At 47.9% G+C, this 15,641-nt stretch overlaps 1 protein-coding gene across 1 annotated transcript; it reads left to right on the forward strand.

The window, feature by feature from the left end:
* Positions 1–16: 16 nt before the first annotated feature.
* Positions 17–15,450, forward strand: IK (IK cytokine). Its single transcript, XM_047778828.1, has 20 exons — positions 17–136; positions 602–668; positions 4,809–4,901; positions 5,374–5,433; positions 6,241–6,408; positions 6,544–6,658; positions 7,101–7,171; positions 7,251–7,297; positions 8,419–8,582; positions 9,840–9,948; positions 10,278–10,317; positions 10,476–10,683; positions 11,189–11,207; positions 11,975–12,053; positions 12,317–12,397; positions 12,650–12,707; positions 14,574–14,662; positions 14,863–14,971; positions 15,137–15,171; positions 15,255–15,450. The coding sequence occupies exons 1-20, from the start codon at positions 121–123 to the stop codon at positions 15,280–15,282; spliced, it is 1,656 nt and encodes a 551-aa protein (XP_047634784.1). The 5' UTR covers positions 17–120; the 3' UTR covers positions 15,283–15,450.
* Positions 15,451–15,641: the final 191 nt, after the last annotated feature.

Raw genomic sequence — 15,641 nt, forward strand, 5'->3', positions numbered from 1 at the left:
TGGCTCGGGGACGAAAGGCACTGTGGGTGGACGCCTGAGGTGCATTGTGGGGAAGCGCCGGTCGCGCCTGTGTTGTTGTCCACTCTTCCGTTGTTGTTGGGGTTGAAACGACGGGACGAAATGCCGGAGCGAGACAGTAAGGCTCGGATCATCTGCCCTTTCTTCCCCGCGGTACTCGGGACATTTGGAGCATTATTTTGGCCTTAGAGTTTAAGCTGGGTGTGCGTGTGTGAGGGTGGAGTGAGCCTGGGAGCTTGGCGAAGCAGCCGGGCCCCGAGCGAGGCCGGGCAGCTCCAGCTCTGTTCCTAAATCTTGTCCTTGCTCGAAGCTACGACCGATGAGTTTTATCTGTGAACCACCCCGACTCCCCATCACTTGATTTTCGCTTACGGTCATTTATCTTTCGGGCAGTAATCTTAGATGTCATCTTCAGGAAGTCTCTGCTTATCCTGCAGCGCTGGATTGAGTTGTCATAAGTCACTAGATTGTGAGCAACTTGCCATGAAAACACATGTGTGTTGTTCACATCTAGGTCCCCAACTTTTGCACAGGACCAGACACGAAGGAGATTAATTAAATTAATGTCAATTATTTTTCTTAGGCGAGCCGTTCTCTAACCCGTTGGCCCCAGACGGCCATGATGTGGACGATCCTCACTCCTTCCACCAGTGAGTATTTTGATGTGGAACCATGGGAATGAGCCAGTTAATGAGTAAAGTGGTGGTGGTGATAATGAAAGAACTCTGAATCTTTTGTCAGCAAGGATGGTCAAAAAATTGTATCACTTGCCCCTTTATCTCCGTAAACTGTAACTGGATTAGGCCAACCACTTGCCTAAGTCTACTAGAGGGGAAATTATGGCAGGGAGAGTGCTAGTTTCTTTTATGTGTGTATGTGTCTTTTTAGGGCCTTAGGGCTGCATCTGCAGCATATGGAGGTTCCCAGCCTAGGGGTCAAATTGGTTTTGGCCACACCCACAGCATGTGGAAGTTCCCAGGCCAGGGATCGAGCCTGTGCCACAGTAGTGACGCAAGCTGGTTGCAGTGATAACATCAGATCTTTAACCCACTGTGCCACAGAAGAACTCCAGAGAGTGATAGTTTTCAAAATTGATGTTTAATTATACATTATATAGGAATTAATTCTTCTAGAAAATTAAAACATCAGAGTAAGGGTAATGTCCTTGACATCCCCAATCCCAGTGCCTTTCTTAGAGGTAACCGCCATTACCTTTTTTACATGTATCTTTCCTTCTTACTCTTTTAAAATGTATTTATATACATGCATTCATATCTGAGTAAAACACATTGCTTTGTGAGTTAAAATATTAAAATTAAGCAGTGTGGAGTTCCCGTCGTGGCGCAGTGGTTAACGAATCCGACTAGGAACCATGAGGTTGCGGGTTCGGTCTCTGCCCTTGCTCAGTGGGTTAATGATCCAGCGTTGCCGTGAGCTGTGGTGTAGGTTGCAGACACGGCTTGGATCCCGTGTTGCTGTGGCTCTGGCGTAGGCCGGTGGTTACAGCTCCGATTAGACCCCTAGCCTGGGAACCTCCATATGCCGCGGGAGCGGCCCAAGAAATAGCAAAAAGACAAATAAATAAATAAAATTAAGCAGTGTTATATTGTATAGATATCATTTTGCCACCTGATTTTTTTTTCCCTTCTCATTATCGTGGTGGTTATTTTCATTGCAGTGACAAGGATTCCCTCCTCACCAAACTCTCCAAAGCTTCTAATTTCAAAAAAAATTTTTATTGAAATATAGTTGATTTAAAATGTTGTGGGAGTTCCTGTCATGGCGCAGCATAAACAAATTTTACTAGGAACCATGAGGTTGCAGGTTCAATCCCTGGCGTTGCTCAGTGGGTTAAGGATCATGCATTTCCATGAGCTGTGGTGTAGGTAGAAGACACGGCTCAGATCTGGCGTTGTTGTGGTTCTGGTGTAGGCTGGCAGCTACAGCTCCGATTAGACTCCTAGCCTGGGAACCTCCATATGCCGTGGGTGCGGCCCTAAAAAGACAAAAAGACCAAAAAAAGAAAAATAAATAAAATGTTGTGTTAGAAGGCTTCTCTTTTTGACCTGGCCTTCTGAACCTAGTTTTAGCAAAGGATCCTGCCTGGTTATGGACAATTCCATCCATCAATCAAGGAAATCCAATCATTCATCTTTCCTTGTTATCTAATCAAATTCTTCTTCCACCCCTCTCTTAGATGTCTAATCAAGTAATTTTCTATACATTCCCAATTGTCCCTATGTAGTCAGAGTTGAATTAATTTTTTTCTTTCTGCCTTTCTTTCTCCCTCCCTTCCCTCCTTCCTCCCTCCCTCCTTTCCTTTTCTTTCTTTTCATCGCCGAACCGAACGAACGCTGGCATTTTTTTGTGTGTGTGTCATTTTAGGGCCACATATGGAGGCTCCTAGGCTAGGGGTTGAGTCAGAGTTGTAGCCGCTGGCCTGTGCCAGAGCCACAGCAACTCGGGATCCCAGCCGCATCTTCGACCTACACCACAGCTCATGGCAACACCGGCTTCTTAACCGAGTGAGCAAGACCAGGGATCAAACCTATGTCCCCATGGATGCGAGTCAGGTTCGTTAACCACTGAGCCACAATACAACTCCTTATTGTTCTTTCTGTCTTTATTAAAGTATCGTTGGAGTTTCCATCATGGCTCAGCGGTTAACGGTTAACGAATCTAGCATCCTTGCATCCTTGAGGATGCAGGTTTGATCCCTGGCCTTGTTCAGTGGGTTAAGGATCTGGCGTTGCTGTGAGCTGTGGTGTGGGTGGGTTGCGGCTTGGATCCCATGTTGCTGTGGCTGTGGTGTGGGCCAGCGGCTACAGCTCTGATTTGACCCCTCGCCTGGGAACCTCCATATGCCGAGGGTGTGGCCCTAAAAAAAAAGCATCATTGATTTCCAGTGTTGTGCCGATTTCTGCTGTACAGCAAAGTGACTTAGAGGACTAAGTCCTCTAAGTCACATACATATACATTCTTTTTAATATTATTTTCCGCCACGGTCTATCCCAGGAGACTGGATATAGTTCCTTGGGCAGAGTTGAGTTTCAGTCCCTCTCCCCTTTTGGGTATTTTTTTTTTTTTAATTTATAATGATTTTTATTTTTTTCCACTATAGCTGGTTTACAGTGTTTTTTCAGTTTTCTACTGTGCAGCAAGGGGACCCAGTCACACATACATGTATACATTCTTTCTCACATTATCCTGCTCCCTCATAAGTGAGTAGACATAGTTCCCAGCACTACACAGCAGGACCCCTCCCCTTTTGCAGTAGTCTTATTACAGTGCTTTTGAATTAAAGTCCTCCTTGTGGAAACCTAGCAGGATTCTTTGCTAAAACAGGCCAAGGAAGAGACCTCATCAGAAGAGGGCTCAGAGGAACCTTAACTATAGTTTGGTCAAGGAATGAGACCTCATCACTGTACAGTTAAGATTACCCCTTAGACCATCCATGCCGTCTTCCCACGTTTGTGAAACACTAATAGTTTATTTAGTCTCCAGTTAATGGATGTTTGGGGTGTACGTTGTTTCCAAGTTTTTATTATTTTTCAAAACTGCTATTGAGCCTTTTTTTTTTTTTTTAATTTCGGCCACTCCCTTGGCATATGGAAGTTCCTGGAATCTGAGCCACAGCTAGTGTCATTGTCTAGTGACAATGCTATACCCATAACCCACTGAGCCACCAGGGAACTCCATGATGGAACTTTTTTTTTCTTTTTTCTTTTTGGTCTTTTCTTTTTTGGCATATGGAGGTTCCCAGGCTAGGGGTCTAATCAGAGCTGTAACCCCAGACCTACACCAGAGCCACAGCAATGCCAGATCCGAGCCGTGTCTGCGACCTGCACCACAGCTCATGGCAATGCTGGATCCTTAACTCACTGAGCAAGGCCAGGGATCGAACCCACAATCTCATGGTTCCTAGTCGGATTCGTTAACCACTGAGCCACAACAGGAACTCCTGGAACTTTTTTCGCAGGCCTTCTTATACACACATGACAGTAATTGGCCAGGTTAAATATAGATGTATGGATTTTCTGGTCACAGGATATTACACAGTTAAATTTTAAGATAGATACTGCTAAATTGCCCTCCAAATTTTCAATACTGATTTATATTCCCATCAGCAATATATGAGAGTATCCACTACCCAAATTCTCACTCGTTCTTTTTTTTTCTTTTGTCTTTTTGCTATTTCTTTGGGCTGCTCCTGTGGCATATGGAGGTTCCCAGGCTAGGGGTCGAATCGGAGCTGTAGCCCCCGGCCTACGCCAGAGCCACAGCAACGCAGGATCCCAGTCGTATCTGCAACCTACACCACGGCTCACGGCAACGCTGAATCGTGAACTCACTGAGCAAGGGCAGGGACCGAACCCGCAACCTCATGGTTCCTAGTCGGATTCGTTAACCACTGCGCCACGACGGGAACTCCTCATTCTTGATTTATCAAACTTTTTTTTCAGCCACACTGTGGCATATGGAGTTCCCTGGTCAGGGATCAGATTCAAGCCACAGCTGTGACCTACAGCAACACTGGATCCTTAACCCACTGTGGTGGGCCAGGTTTTGAACCTGCCTAACAACCCCCCAGAGACACCACCTATCCAGTTGTGCCACAATGGGAACTCCAATTTATCAAACGTTTTAATTGTTAAAACTGTGATGCATTAAAAGCGCCATGCCTTTGTTTTAATTTGTATTTCCCTGAGTTCTGGTAAAGTGAACCATATTTTTTATACTCCCTTTTCAATTCTTATTGGGTAGTAATTTTTTAAACCTTTGCCTTCTAGATCAAAACTCACTAATGAAGACTTCAGAAAACTTCTCATGACCCCAAGGGCTGCCCCTACCTCTGCACCGCCCTCTAAGTCACGTCACCATGAGTAAGTTCTGGGGTGATCTAATCTGTCTTTCATCTCCTTCCTGCAGAAAATGCATGCAGCTTGATGTCTTTGGTACTGGAAAGCTACTTCTTCTTTGAAGTCCATGGTTTCACGTCTCTCCCTTTGGAGAGTAAAGCTCCAGGAAAGGCTGGGATGCTATAGGGATCTCACTTCTCCGCAAAGTATGTTCCATGGACCATTTGTACTAGAGTTGGAAGTACAGATGTTTGGAGAGAGATTTTGGGGAGGTGGGGAGATGTACTTTTACTAGGCCTGCAGGTGGTTGTGATGCTTCCTAAAGCTTGAGAACCACTCACCTACAGATAGTGACATGGATCGCTCCCTCCCTGAAAGTGATCAGCTGGTGCTTTTGTCAGTATTCTAAGCCTTTCTGCAGTCTTCAGGGCCATTTCTTGGGGTTTCTGGGGCCGTGGCACTATTTTGGCTCTCAGTGAATTTCTTTCTTCTCTAGGATGCCACGGGAGTACAATGAAGATGAAGATCCAGCTGCACGGAGGAGAAAAAAGAAAAGGTGAAGGAGGGATGGAGGAGTGTTGTTAGGTTTGATGGTGGAGAGTCTGGGGGACAGGAGAAGGGGCTCGTTAGGAGGCTGGAGACTGAAGTTTTCATGTCCTGAGGTCCTCTGCATTCATAGCGGAGAGGAATGATATTTAGAGTGGCGGTTTATGGGCTTTGGAGTCAGCTCGTGGTGTTTCAATCTCGTCTGTGCCGCTTTCTAGCTGGAAAACCTTGGACATCCTGCCTCACCTGTCTAACCCTCAGTATTCGCTTGGGTAGCCTCTCAATAGTGATAGTAACTTTTATCTGGTCGTCCTGAGGATCAGCCGTGACAGTCCCTGTAAGCATGTGCCTGGCACGTGGTAACCACCCAGTAAGTCTTGGCTGCCGTCCTCGTCACTGTCATTGCTGTCATTTATCTGATGCTAAGCTTCTTGGACCTGGTTCTTTGCTTTTTCCTCTCTTCATGAGGAGGACTGGCAAGGGATGATGTATTTTCAGGTGAAATTTAGGTGGTGAGAATCCAGATGCCTTTCTGGGTGCCATATGGGCAGGTCTCATACCTGCAGAGACTCCGTGACGTGGAGCTGGGTGACATTAAAGGATTCTGAAGGGACGCGTGGCGTGTCCTGAGGTGGCATTAGAACAGTGTATCTGAGCTGGAAGGGGCTGTGGTGGTGCTTTTGTGACCAGCGGTTCTACGGGAACGTGTCTTGCGAGAGTAATTTGGAGGAAGGGATGGGGAAGCAGCCGGGGACAGACCTGCTGACCCAGGCGTAGCAGCCGGTGAGCCTCCCGCGTTGCCTTTCCCTGCTCACAGTTACTACGCCAAGCTTCGCCAACAAGAAATAGAGAGAGAGAGAGAACTGGCAGAGAAGTACCGGGACCGAGCCAAGGAACGGCGGGACGGCGTGAACAAGGACTATGAGGAAACCGAGCTCATCAGCACCACGGCCAACTACAGGGCAGTGGGCCCCACTGCCGAGGCGTGAGTGCCCGGGGGCCCAGCGGGGCGGGGAGTTCCTCCTCCCGCGTTTCCTCCGCTCGGGAGAGCCGCTTCCTGGGCCAAGCCATTGCCAGACGCGCTCGGCCCCCGCGAGGACGGTTCTCTTCCGTTTTGCAGGGACAAATCCGCCGCGGAGAAGAGAAGACAGTTGATCCAGGAGTCCAAATTCTTGGGTGGTGACATGGAACACACCCATTTGGTGAAAGGCTTGGACTTCGCTCTGCTTCAAAAGGTGAGCCTCGTTCGGGCCTCCTGGGGTGCCGAGTGCGCTCGGGTGGGCCTTTCGGGGTGAGGAGCCAGACCACTGTTGGTTCATCTCATCGGGAAGGATGAGCAGTAGCCCCTGTGTGGACGAATCGCTCGTCATCCTTCACGTCTCAGCCTCGGTTTTCTCTTCCTGGGGGAGGCTTCCCTGGTCACCCAGGTATGGCTAAGGCCCTCCCACTCCTTCCCTCCCCCTTGCTGCTCTGCTTTTCCGCTTACAGCAGTTACCACACTTTGTCACTTAATTGTGTCCTCTGTCTGTCTCTCTTGCTGTAAGCTCCATTTGGGCAAGAACCGCATCGTCCTGCTTCGTATGGAGTTCTTGGTTCCCGGCGCAGTGTGGCATGATGGTGTTTAGTAAAGCTCCGTAAAGTGGATAGATGTCTAAACCTTAACTGCTTTCCTGTTAGGTACGAGCTGAAATTGCCAGCAAAGAAAAAGAAGAGGAAGAACTGATGGAAAAGCCCCAGAAAGAAACCAAGTAAGTCAACAGGGAGAGCGTAAAGTTTAAAAAAAGCAGGAACGTATTCAGCAGAAACATGTTCTTTTTGTCTTTTTAGGAAAGATGAAGATCCTGAAAATAAAATTGAATTTAAAACACGTTTGGGTGAGTATAGAGTTTCCACACTAGTGGCTGTGCATTCCTGATGAATTGTGTGAAATTTAGTGCTCTGGGAAGGCCATGCTTCCCTTTTCCCTCAACCTACTTTTATCTCTTTTTTGCCCTTCAACCATTTAGTTCTCACAAAATACTCTAGCAGAACTCAGAAAGGGGCTTAGGTATTTCGTATATATTCTGAATGTCTCCTCTGTTAGGTTGGAAGCTCTTTCAGATTAGGGCTTATCCTTTAAGGGAGGTAGCGCGGTGGTGACTAAAAAATTGCCCATGGAGTTCCTGTCGTGGCATAGCGGAAACAAATCCAACTAGGAACCATGAGGTTGTGGGTTCGGTCCCTGCCCTTGCTCAGTGGGTTAACGATCCGGCGTTGCCGTGAACTGTGGTGTGGGTTGCAGACGCGGCTCGGATCTGGTGTTGCTGTGGCTGTGATGTAGCCTGGCAGCTGTAGCTCCATTTAGACCCCTATCCTGGGAACCTCCATATGCCATGGGGTGCGGCCCGAAAAAGACCAAAAAAAAAAAAAAAAAAACCCAGAGTCAGAAAGCTGTATTTAAATCCTGTGATGAGATCACACTAAGCATGTGATTTTGGGTGCAACCACCTCAACTTCTCAGCTCTTGTGTGTCCACTTATCAGAATGGGGTTGACATTTACCCCGTGGGAGTATTAGGATGAAGAGAAATAATATGCAACGTGCCTGTCACACTGAGCATGTAGTAGAGCTGTTTTCCCCTCATCATCAGTGTTACCTTAACCTTGATTCTCCTCCACCTAGTGCCCTTGGGAAGGCAGCGTAGGAAGGGTGGGTGAGAGCTTGGGCTTTGGAGTTAAATGCCGGGGGTCCCCGTTCTTTGTTCTGATGCTGGGTGGCTATAGGACTTGCGGTAGTTAAATGACTTAGTGGCGGTCAGTCACTTAATGCGAAGCCTGGGTGTTGTTTTCAGCTAAAAGAAGGTAACGATCACCTCACTGGGCTGTTGTGAAGACTGAGTGACGGGAACCACGCACAGCACTTGGCATGGGGGCCGGCCCAGAGTAGCCACCTAGTAGACGGCCGCTGTCATCGCAGAAGGTTCTCACTGGCGCCATGCTGTGCGTTCTCTTCGCAGGCCGGAATGTTTACCGTATGCTCTTCAAGAGCAAAGCGTATGAGCGGAACGAGCTCTTCCTTCCGGGCCGCATGGCCTACGTGGTGGATCTGGACGATGAGTACGCCGACACAGACATCCCCACGACTCTTATCCGCAGCAAAGCTGATTGCCCTACCATGGAGGTGAGTGTGCCGAGAGCTGAGAGCCTACCATGTGAGCCTCAGACCTGGGGATCAGCCTGGATTCTGCCCCGGCCTCATTTACCACATTTACCATGACCCATCACCAAGTCCTGCCCACCTGAAACCTCCTAATCCCAGCTGAATCCATTCACGTCTCTCTGTCTCCTCCAATGACATTCCACTCTAAGCCATTATCTCTTGCTGCAACTATGAAAAGAGGCTCCTAATTGGTTTCCCCAATTCCACTCTGGTTCTCTTCCAATAGTCTGTTTTTATTATTGTTAATATATATTTCTTTGGCCATGCCCACAGCATTTGGAAGTTCCATGGCCAGGGATCAAACTCTAGTCAAAGTAGTGACAATGCTGAATCCAGCTGTCATCTGAATGAATTTAAAACATTTTCATCACCCCCAAAAGAAACCCTGTACTCTTTAGCCATTTCTATTCCCTCCGTCTTTCCATCCCTCCTTCCATTGTGATTTTTACACAACATGCATTTTGGTCTCATCATAGTTTAGACACTTTCATTGCAGCCTCTTTTTACCATGATGCTTCCCTGTTTGTTCTCCAGTCATGCTAGCTTTCTCTATTTCTCTCTCCCTCTTTTTTTTTTTTTTTTTTTTGGCCACACTATGGTATATGGAATTTCCAGGCCAGAGATTGAATCTGAGCTGCAGTTGCAGTCTTTTTTTTTTTTTGCAGTTGCAGTTGCAGTCTTTGCCACAGCTGTGGCAATGCCAGATCTTTAATCTCCTGCACCACAGCAGGAACTCCATCCTGGCATTCTTTCTTTCTTTTTTTTGGTCTTTTCTAGGGCTGCAACCACAGCATATGGAGGTTCCCAGGCCAGGGGTCTAATCGGAGCTGCAGCCACCAGCCTATGCCAGAGCCACAGCAACGCCAGATCCAAGTCGTGTCTGCGACCTACACCACAGCTCACGGCAATCCCGGATCCTTAACCCACTGAATGAGGCCAGGGATCGAACCTGCAACCTCCTGGTTCCTAGTCAGATTCGTTAACTACTGCACCACAAGGGGAACTCCCACTCTGGCATTCTTGCACGTACTAGATTCACTTTTGACCCAGGGCTTCGTGTGCTATTTCATCTGTCTGGAGTGTCCTTCTGTAAGACCTCCTTTCCCTGTCTTCACCTAGTTAATTCTAATTCATCCTTCAGTTTGTTAAATAAATGACTAAATAGGTGAAGGAATTTCTGCTCACTGGGATAACATTCTCTCTTCTTGGGATTTTCAGGCCCAGACCACACTGACCACAAATGACATTGTCATCAGCAAGCTCACCCAGATCCTCTCCTACCTGAGGCAGGGCACCCGCAACAAGAAGCTCAAAAAGAAAGATAAAGGTAACCTGGGGGGTTAGGGAGAGAGGCCTCACCCCAGGTGGAACATTTGAGGATGGAACCACGGTCCCTCGGAGCTTTTTGTCTTCAGATCATTGGGAGGTTCCTGGGAATCAGCGAAAAATGGGAGCAGTGGAACTTTGGCAAGGAGAGGGTTACATCCAGGCTGTACTCGCCTCACCCATCCAGGAAGCCTTGGTCAGCTTAGAGGCATGAGACCAGGCAGCATGGGCGGCTCTTGGGGTCCCATCTTCCAAACAGAAGATGTTTAAAGGGTCACGGAGAGCATGGTGGGGCTGAGCATTTTCCCCACTTCGCTCTCTATGTTACAGGGAAAATGGAAGAGAAGAAACCCCCTGAGGCTGACATGAAGTAGGTATCCTAGCCCCAGCCCCTGGATTGAGGGAGGAAGGGCCTCTGGGTTTCTTGTCTTTGGCACCTGGGGAGGCATTGGTGTGAGTCTGGAGAGATGGCTGGGCGAAGTGGAAGCCCGCGTGTGCTTTGTCAGCTGGGGATCTCTCTTTTCCTAGTATATTTGAAGACATTGGGGATTATGTGCCCTCTACAACCAAGACGCCTCGGGACAAGGAGCGGGAGAGATACCGGGAACGGGAGCGTGATCGCGAAAGAGACAGAGACCGTGACAGGGAGCGCGAGCGGGAGCGGGAGCGGGACCGAGAGAGAGAAGAAGAGAAGAAGAGGCACAGCTACTTTGAGAAGCCGAAAGTGGATGATGAGGTGAGGTGTGACCCCGGGTGCCAGGGGGAGGACCTGCCCATCTCTGTGCCCGCCCAGCCAGGTACAGGACCCCTCTGTTATACAGGTGCCTCCTGGCTCCATAACAGCCACTGTGTCATCTAGGGTAGGAGCCATCCTGGAAATGGGGACACAATGGTGGGGCGGGAAGTTGATTCAGACTTGGGGAAGAGGAGTTCCCACTGTGGCTCCGCGGGTTAAGAACCCAGCAGAGTGTCTGTGAGGGTGTGGGTTCAATCTCTGGCCTCACTCAGTGGGTTAAGGATCTGGCTTTGCAGCAAGCTGCTCCATAGGTTGCAGATGTGGCTCAGATCCCACATCGCTGTAGCTGTGGCATCGGCTCCAGCTGCAGCTCTGACTCGACCCCTAGCGGGGAACTGTATACTGCAGTTGCGGCCATAAAAAGAAAAGGAAAAAAAGATTTGGGGGAGGGATGAGTGGGCATCTCTCATGGTGGCACTCACTTCAGTTTCTGTTTTCTTTCCAGCCTATAGATGTTGACAAAGGTGAGTGGTACCCATGGTATCTCGTATTGGCTGCGGCAAACCTGCTTTCCTCTGGGCCGAGAGTCTGACCCAGAGTTCAGAGCTGCCAAGGGTGGGTCGGACGGGGGTACTTCCTAGTTCTAGGTTCTTGAAAGACTCCTGTCTTGCTTTATAGAGTAGACAGAAGATGAGTCTGGAGGGCTTTCTGTCTTCTTGGGCAATGGCAGGGCATATTTGGTCTGTTAGATGTAATTCTCCCAGCTGGGAGGCTCTGAGGACCTGAGGCAGGTTGAACAGACAATATTCTGGAAACACTACTGCATCTTAAGCAGCGTAGCTCACTGTGAGTTGGAATTATATTAAAAATTTCTTAGCTAACGGAGTTCCTGTCGTGGCACAGTGGTTAACGAATCCGACTAGGAACCATGAGGTTGCGGGTTCAGTCCCTGCCCTTGCTCAGTGGGTTAAGGATCTGGCGTTGCCGTGAGCTGTGGTGTAGGTTGCAGATGCGACTGGGATCCTGCGTTGCTGTGGCTCTGGCGTAGGCCGGGGGCTACAGCTCCGATTCAACCCCTAGCCTGGGAACCTCCATATGCCGCGAGAGCGGCCCAAGAGATAGCAAAAAAAAAAAAAAAGACAATAAAAAAATTAAAAAAAAAATTTCTTAGCTAAGAGGGTTCTGTTGCTTACAGAATGTTCTTATGCAAGTCATAGGTGGGAAAGGTGTTGTGGGGACGAGGTTGTACATTCCTCATTTCAAAGTCTGAACAGAGTTCTCTTTCCCTCAGGACCTGGATCTGCCAAGGAATTGATCAAATCGATCAATGAGAAGTTTGCTGGATCTGCCAGCTGGGAAGGCACTGAATCATATCCTTTATTTAAACATGTTCCTGAGTTCTAGACAACTGTTCTCCCTTCATTCCAACTCCACCTGCCTCCCTTTTGTGAGGGAGGTCACTTTGGTGCTGAATTTTGATAAGGTGAAGTCATGCCTTGCCCTTTTCTCAGAGGGTCCATTCAAGTTCACAGCCCTCTCCTTAAAGTTTTCATGTTGGGGCTTCTAGCCCTTGGCCCTTCCCTGTTTGAAGTATTTCTGCTATTGTAGAATTATTTTCTTTAACATAGCATATGCTGAAGAAGCCAGAAGACAAGAAGCAGCTGGGAGATTTCTTTGGCATGTCCAACAGCTACGCCGAGTGCTACCCAGCCACGTATGTGGGGGCTCTTGAAGAGGGGAGCCGGGGGTGATTGCTGAATGAGTCGGGGGAGGGGAAGTGGGGTGGAAATTTGCTTGGCTGGGACCCAGGGGTACTTCTCCTGGGTAAAGTATTATGGTAGGCTCTGAGTGCGAGGTCTAAGAGGGATGGTTCTTTCTAGGCACATAGCCTCTTAGTGGGTAGATTTCTGGAGAAAGCCTAAGCGGCCGGGTCTGCACCGTTTGTTTAACTGTTGTTTCTCTTTAGGATGGATGACATGGCTGTGGACAGTGACGAGGAGGTGGATTATAGCAAAATGGACCAGGTGTGTAGCTGGAAGGATGGGTGGGGGCAGTTATTCTTGAGCACATATCCGCTTCCCTATGTTTCAGTTCCTAGGTCTCACCTTCCTTCAGCTGCAGCAGTGGGAGCAGCAGCATTGTGGGGTCTTGGGCAGCTTAACTGTTTGGTTTTTTTTTTGTCTTTTCTAGGGCCACACCCTCGGCACATGGAGGTTCCTAGGCTAGGGGGTCTAATCAGAGCCACAGCCACTGATCTACGCCAGGGCCACAGCAACACCAGATCCAAGCTGCATCTGCGAGCTACACCACAGCTCACGGCAATGCTGGATCCCTAATCCACTGAGCAAGGCCAGGGATCGAACCCACAACCTCATGGTTCCTAGTCAGATTTGTTAACCACTGAGCCACAATGGGAACTCCTTTTTGTTTGTTTTTGCACCTTAACTGTTCTGAAGCAGCTGTACAACGTCAAAGGAGATAGGGCCAATAAAGTGCCAGGCTTTGGAGTTCCCTTGTTACTCAGGGAGTTAAGGATCTGGCATTGTCACTGCTGTAGCACCGGTTCGATCCCTGACCTTGGAACTTTTGAATGCCATGGATGTGGCCAAAAAAAAAAAAGTTCCAGGCTTTGATTTCCATTTGAGGCAGTAAGCCAGCCTTAGTGCAGATGTAGCCAGAGCAGAAGGAATTTCAGTTTTTAGCCAGGATTTACATTTTTCTTGAAGTCTCAAACAAAAACAAACAAAAACACCAACAAACAGTAACACCATTAATGGTGAGGAAATGTCATCTGTTTTTTCCTTGTTCTCTCTGTACTGCAATACTTAAGAGCTTGGCTTAATTCTGTCTTGGAGCCTTGCTTAACTCTGGTTCTGCCAGGTACTAGTTTTGTGACCTTGCCAACTTACTTTACTGTTTATTCCTCAGTTTCTTCCTTAGGAAAATGGAGAGAACTATAGTTCTTGTCTCTCTCTCTCTCTCTTTTTTTTTTTTTTTAGGTCTATATCCACAACATATGGAGGTTCCCAGGCTAAGGGTTGAATCAGAGCTATAGCTGCTGGCCTGTACCACAGCCACAGCAGCTTGGGATCCGAGCTGTGTCTGCAACCTACTCCACAGCTCACAGCAATGCTGGATCCTTAACCCACTGAGCGAGGCCAGGGATTGAACCTGCATCCTCATGGTTACTAGTCAGATTCGTTTCTGCTGAGCCACGACAGGAACTGCCTTGCCTCTTTTTTAAAAAGATTATTAAACAGTTTGTTTTATGAATAGAACAAAATTAATAAAATGATTAGTGTAGAGCGCTAAACTTTCAAAAAAGACAAAACTTCCTTTTAAGACGAAGATGATTCAAGAAGCTAAAACAGGAGTTCCCATCGTGGCACAGTGGTTGAAGAATCCGACTAGGAACCATGAGGTTGCAGGTTCAATCCCTGGCCTTGCTCAGCAGGTTAAGGATCCAGCATTGCTGTGAGCTGTGGTGTAGGTTGAAGACACGGCTTGGATCCTGTGTTGCTGTGGCTGTGGTGTAGGCTGGCGGCTGTAGCTCCGATTAGACCCTTAGCCTGGGAACCCCCATATGCCATGGTTTTGGCCTTATAAAAAGACAAAAAAAAAAAAAAAGCTGAAACAGAAGATACCAAATACACATCCATATATAGTTCTCTCTTAATAGATCTTTTGAGGGAATTAAGTAAGATACTTGTTTCATGTTCAGAATAATGCGGGGCCATAGTAAGTACCTGTGGTAAACACTGTCACTTAGGGTGGGATTTGTGAATGATAAAACCTGCGATTCTGGGAGAGCCTGGCTTTAATCAGAGGGCTGACATTTCTTTTCCACTGACATCGCTTCCTTCCTTGCCCCCCATCCTGTCCTGAAACAGGGTAACAAGAAGGGCCCTTTAGGCCGCTGGGACTTTGATACCCAGGAGGAATACAGCGAATATATGAACAACAAGGAAGCTTTGCCCAAGTGAGTCTTGGTGCTAAATACAGCCAGGAGTGAGGAGGGGGATGGCGGTGGGGTGGACCAACCCATAGCAGGTTAGAGGGGTGGTCTGGCTAAAACATCGCCACATAGGTTCTCTCTGCGTGGGGTCCTCTGGGAACACCTTGCTGTTGCTATGCAACCTCCGATGCCTTCTTCCTTCAACTGCTGGCTTTTCCCCTCAGGGCTGCATTCCAGTATGGCATCAAGATGTCTGAAGGGCGGAAAACCAGGCGCTTCAAAGAAACTAATGACAAAGCAGAGCTTGATCGCCAGTGGAAAAAGATTAGTGCGGTTAGTGGGACTGGTTCTGGGTGGGAGGGCTTCAGCTGGGAGGAGACCCTGGCCCACAGATTCAGGAACAGTCAGGGGCTGGAGAGCCATGGAAGTAGCTCACCTTGGGTCTCAGGCGAGCTTAGCTGGCAGCATAACTATTGACTCCAACTGTACTTTTTGCAGATCATTGAGAAGAGGAAGAAGATGGAAGCCGATGGGTGAGCAGCATTATTCTTCCTCTTGGTGGGACTAGTGGTAATTGCCTAGTGTATTGATCTTATGCTTATTTCTCCTACTGCAGGGTTGAAGTGAAAAGACCAAAATACTAATCTCTGGTTCCAACTCCAAGAATAATCTCCCCAAGGATTTTTTCCCCACTGCTTGCTTTCTACAATTCCAAAAAACAGTTGAAAGATTTTTGTGTGTGTGTGTGTGTGTGAGTGTATATAAAATTTCATTGTGTAATCTTTTGGTTCCATTAAAATTGGTTAACCTGTTGTCTTATCTTCTCTTTGTTGAGGGCCCAGATGCACCATGAGGGCTACTAATTCCACCGATTGTATAGAAATCAAGTGGAGGAAGTTGGTTCAGTCCTTTCCTGAACTGTGGTTCTAGATTCCTAAGCAGTATGTATACTAGCCAGGGTACCCCATGGTGAAGGAAGACTGACCCTCACTTATAGGCAAGG

The sequence above is a fragment of the Phacochoerus africanus genome, chromosome 4 (assembly GCF_016906955.1).
Source record: "Phacochoerus africanus isolate WHEZ1 chromosome 4, ROS_Pafr_v1, whole genome shotgun sequence".
Taxonomy (NCBI): Eukaryota; Metazoa; Chordata; class Mammalia; order Artiodactyla; family Suidae; genus Phacochoerus; species Phacochoerus africanus.

Coding starts and splice junctions, on each gene's coding strand:
- IK (XM_047778828.1), top strand. Junction 669..4,808: donor GATCCTCACTCCTTCCACCA/GTGAGTATTTTG, acceptor TTTGCCTTCTAG/ATCAAAACTCACTAATGAAG. Junction 12,398..12,649: donor GCCGAGTGCTACCCAGCCAC/GTATGTGGGGGC, acceptor GTTTCTCTTTAG/GATGGATGACATGGCTGTGG.